The 2441-nt window shown below is 52.4% G+C and overlaps 1 protein-coding gene across 1 annotated transcript; it reads right to left on the reverse strand.

Moving 5' to 3' along the window:
* Positions 1 to 246: 246 nt before the first annotated feature.
* On the reverse strand, positions 247 to 1210 carry LOC101423286 (olfactory receptor 13A1-like). The gene has a single exon (XM_004458807.3). The coding sequence runs from the start codon at positions 1192 to 1194 to the stop codon at positions 247 to 249; it is 948 nt and encodes a 315-aa protein (XP_004458864.3). The 5' UTR covers positions 1195 to 1210.
* Positions 1211 to 2441: the final 1231 nt, after the last annotated feature.

The raw sequence follows: 2441 nt of genomic DNA on the forward strand, positions 1-2441 counted from the left end.
CACTTGCTCTCCCTGTGATTCCCCCTCATTCTTGTTCCCTGAAGGCCTGACAGCATCCACAGCTAGCTCTTTGGAAAGTTTAGTTAAGGTTCCCCATAGAAGGTGGTCCAGTTCCCATTGCAGGAACACATTGATTATGAATCTATCATAGGAATTACCTTTTTCGCCTTGCTACTTGTACTAGAATCTTGTCATGTTGAAATTAACTCCTTAATGTCTATAAAAATTCAACTTGCCCATTTCCTTTCATTTACCAAATGTGGCAAACACCCTCCTGAGAGCCACTTTTACATCCTTGTTGCGCAGAGTGTAGATGAGCGGGTTCAGGTTCGGGCTGACTGCTGTATACATGATGGCGACCACTTTGTCATTTTCCATGGAGGAGCCAGACCCTGGAAGGAGGTAGGTGTAGATAACAGTGGAGTAGTACATGCAGACCACCAGGAGGTGGGAGGAGCAGGTGGAGAAGGCCCTGAGCTTGCCTTCAGTTGATCGGATGCGCAGGATGCTGGCAATGATGAAGGTGTAGGATGCCATGGTGAGCAAGAAGTTGACCACCCCAAAGAAAATGTCTGCAATGACAACCATCACGTTGTTCAGATATACTGAGCCACAGGCAAGCAGCAGCAGTGAGGGGAATTCACACAGGAAGTGATGGATCTGATTGGAGCCACAGAACGTTAGCTGTGCCATCAGGCCAGTGTTCACAGAGGTATTGACCCCACTGACCACCCACACACTGCCTGCCAGCAGGGCACAGAGGGATCTGCTCATCAATGTGTGATAGTGCAGGGGCTGACAGATGGCCACATAGCGGTCATAGGCCATAGCCGTGAGCAGCAGCAGCTCAGCCCCCAGGATCCACGTCAAGAAGAAGATTTGTGTCAAGCAGCCTCTGTATGAGATGGTGCTGCCCTTACCCAGCAGGTTCTCCAGCAACTTGGGGAGAACAGTTGATGTACCAATGATGTCCAAAATGGCCAGATTGCTGAGAAAGAAGTACATTGGGGTGTGGAGGGCAGGATTCAGATGGATGGCCATGAGGATGAGGCCATTCCCTGCAAGAGCAGTCAGGTAAAGGAGGAAGAAGAGAGCAAATAAGACACCCTGGAGCTGGGGGTTTTCTGAGAAGCCCTGAAGGATGAACTCTACCACAGTCGAGTGGTTGCTTGCTCCCATTGGCTGAGTGAGCATGTTCCAGGGGTCCAGAGGAACAGCCAGCACCTGGAGAAGGAGGAACAAGGGTGGCTGTGTCCTCTCTGCACGTAGGTCCTTCTTCAACTCTAGGGATGTTTCTGGTGGTGCCTTGGCCCTAGGAGACACAAGGTAAGATGTTAATGGAGGTCCCTGCACTGAGGAGACAATCAGAGGATGAACTCTCACTCTGAACCCCCCACTCCCTGTGTACCCTCCCAGCCCTTGACCCACCTCCCCATGACAGTTCCTCCTTGGTGATGGCTGGGGCAGCAATGCTTAGTGGTTTCCTTTGTAAGTACAGGCTGTTTTCACTTTAATTGTGAGTATTTCCTACATTATCCCGAAACATGAAAGTGACTTGGAGATGGTTCCTGGAGTTCAGAAGATAGAGACACTGAACCGACCAGGCCAGCGAGTTCCAGGCCCCTGTGCTCCAACGGAGAAAATCACTTTCAGCTGAAGATTTGGTGAGGCTTCAGGGAGAAGACTGCCTCAAGGATGTAATGGAATTCTCACCTGAGTGTCAATGTGGGCAAGAAGATGGCCCAGGTGGGGATTTCAGGTGATCTGACAGGTCCTGCAGATACAGCCTGGGAAGTGGTCTGTGGCACCAAAAAGTTCAAGTCTTGGGAGGCAGCCACCAGCCTCGGAACAGGTGGGGGTAACTTTCAGAGATCAACTTTGCAAGACACTGGCCTCAGGCTCTTCAGTGAAAACCATACCCGCCACACCTGGCCTCCAGGCTGCTCCCCAGAGAGTGTGGGGGATTGAATCACAGTCACCCAGGATTGCTGTCTGAGCAGCTGGATCCCACCACAGGCAGGAGCCCTACTCCAGGCTCAGACCCCATCCAGGTTCTCCTGGGCTATGTGGGGAGCTTGTCCTTTCAGTGAGTGTCAGGTTGTGCCAGAGGCTGGGGGTGCAGTGAGGAAAGCAACAGAGGCAGCCTGTGAGACCCCTGACCTTGTATGCTGCTCCTGTATCCCGTCCCTCACCCAGAACCTTTAGGCAGAATGGGACCCAACTCAGATGAGGAGACCCTCTTCCTTGGGCTCCCCACCCTGGTTCCAAGGAGTGCCAACCACCCACCCCAAGGTGAACATTTCCCTCCCTCCACTGATTCCCTGCACACCCCAGACCCAGGTGGCCCAGGGAAAAGGGTATGTCTGAGGACCTGCCTTGAGCTTCCAGGTGGGTAAGAACTAGAACAGGAGCTGACAACGTGTGTACATCCTAACCAGGGG

The sequence above is a fragment of the Dasypus novemcinctus genome, chromosome 6 (assembly GCF_030445035.2).
Source record: "Dasypus novemcinctus isolate mDasNov1 chromosome 6, mDasNov1.1.hap2, whole genome shotgun sequence".
NCBI classification, from domain to species: Eukaryota; Metazoa; Chordata; class Mammalia; order Cingulata; family Dasypodidae; genus Dasypus; species Dasypus novemcinctus.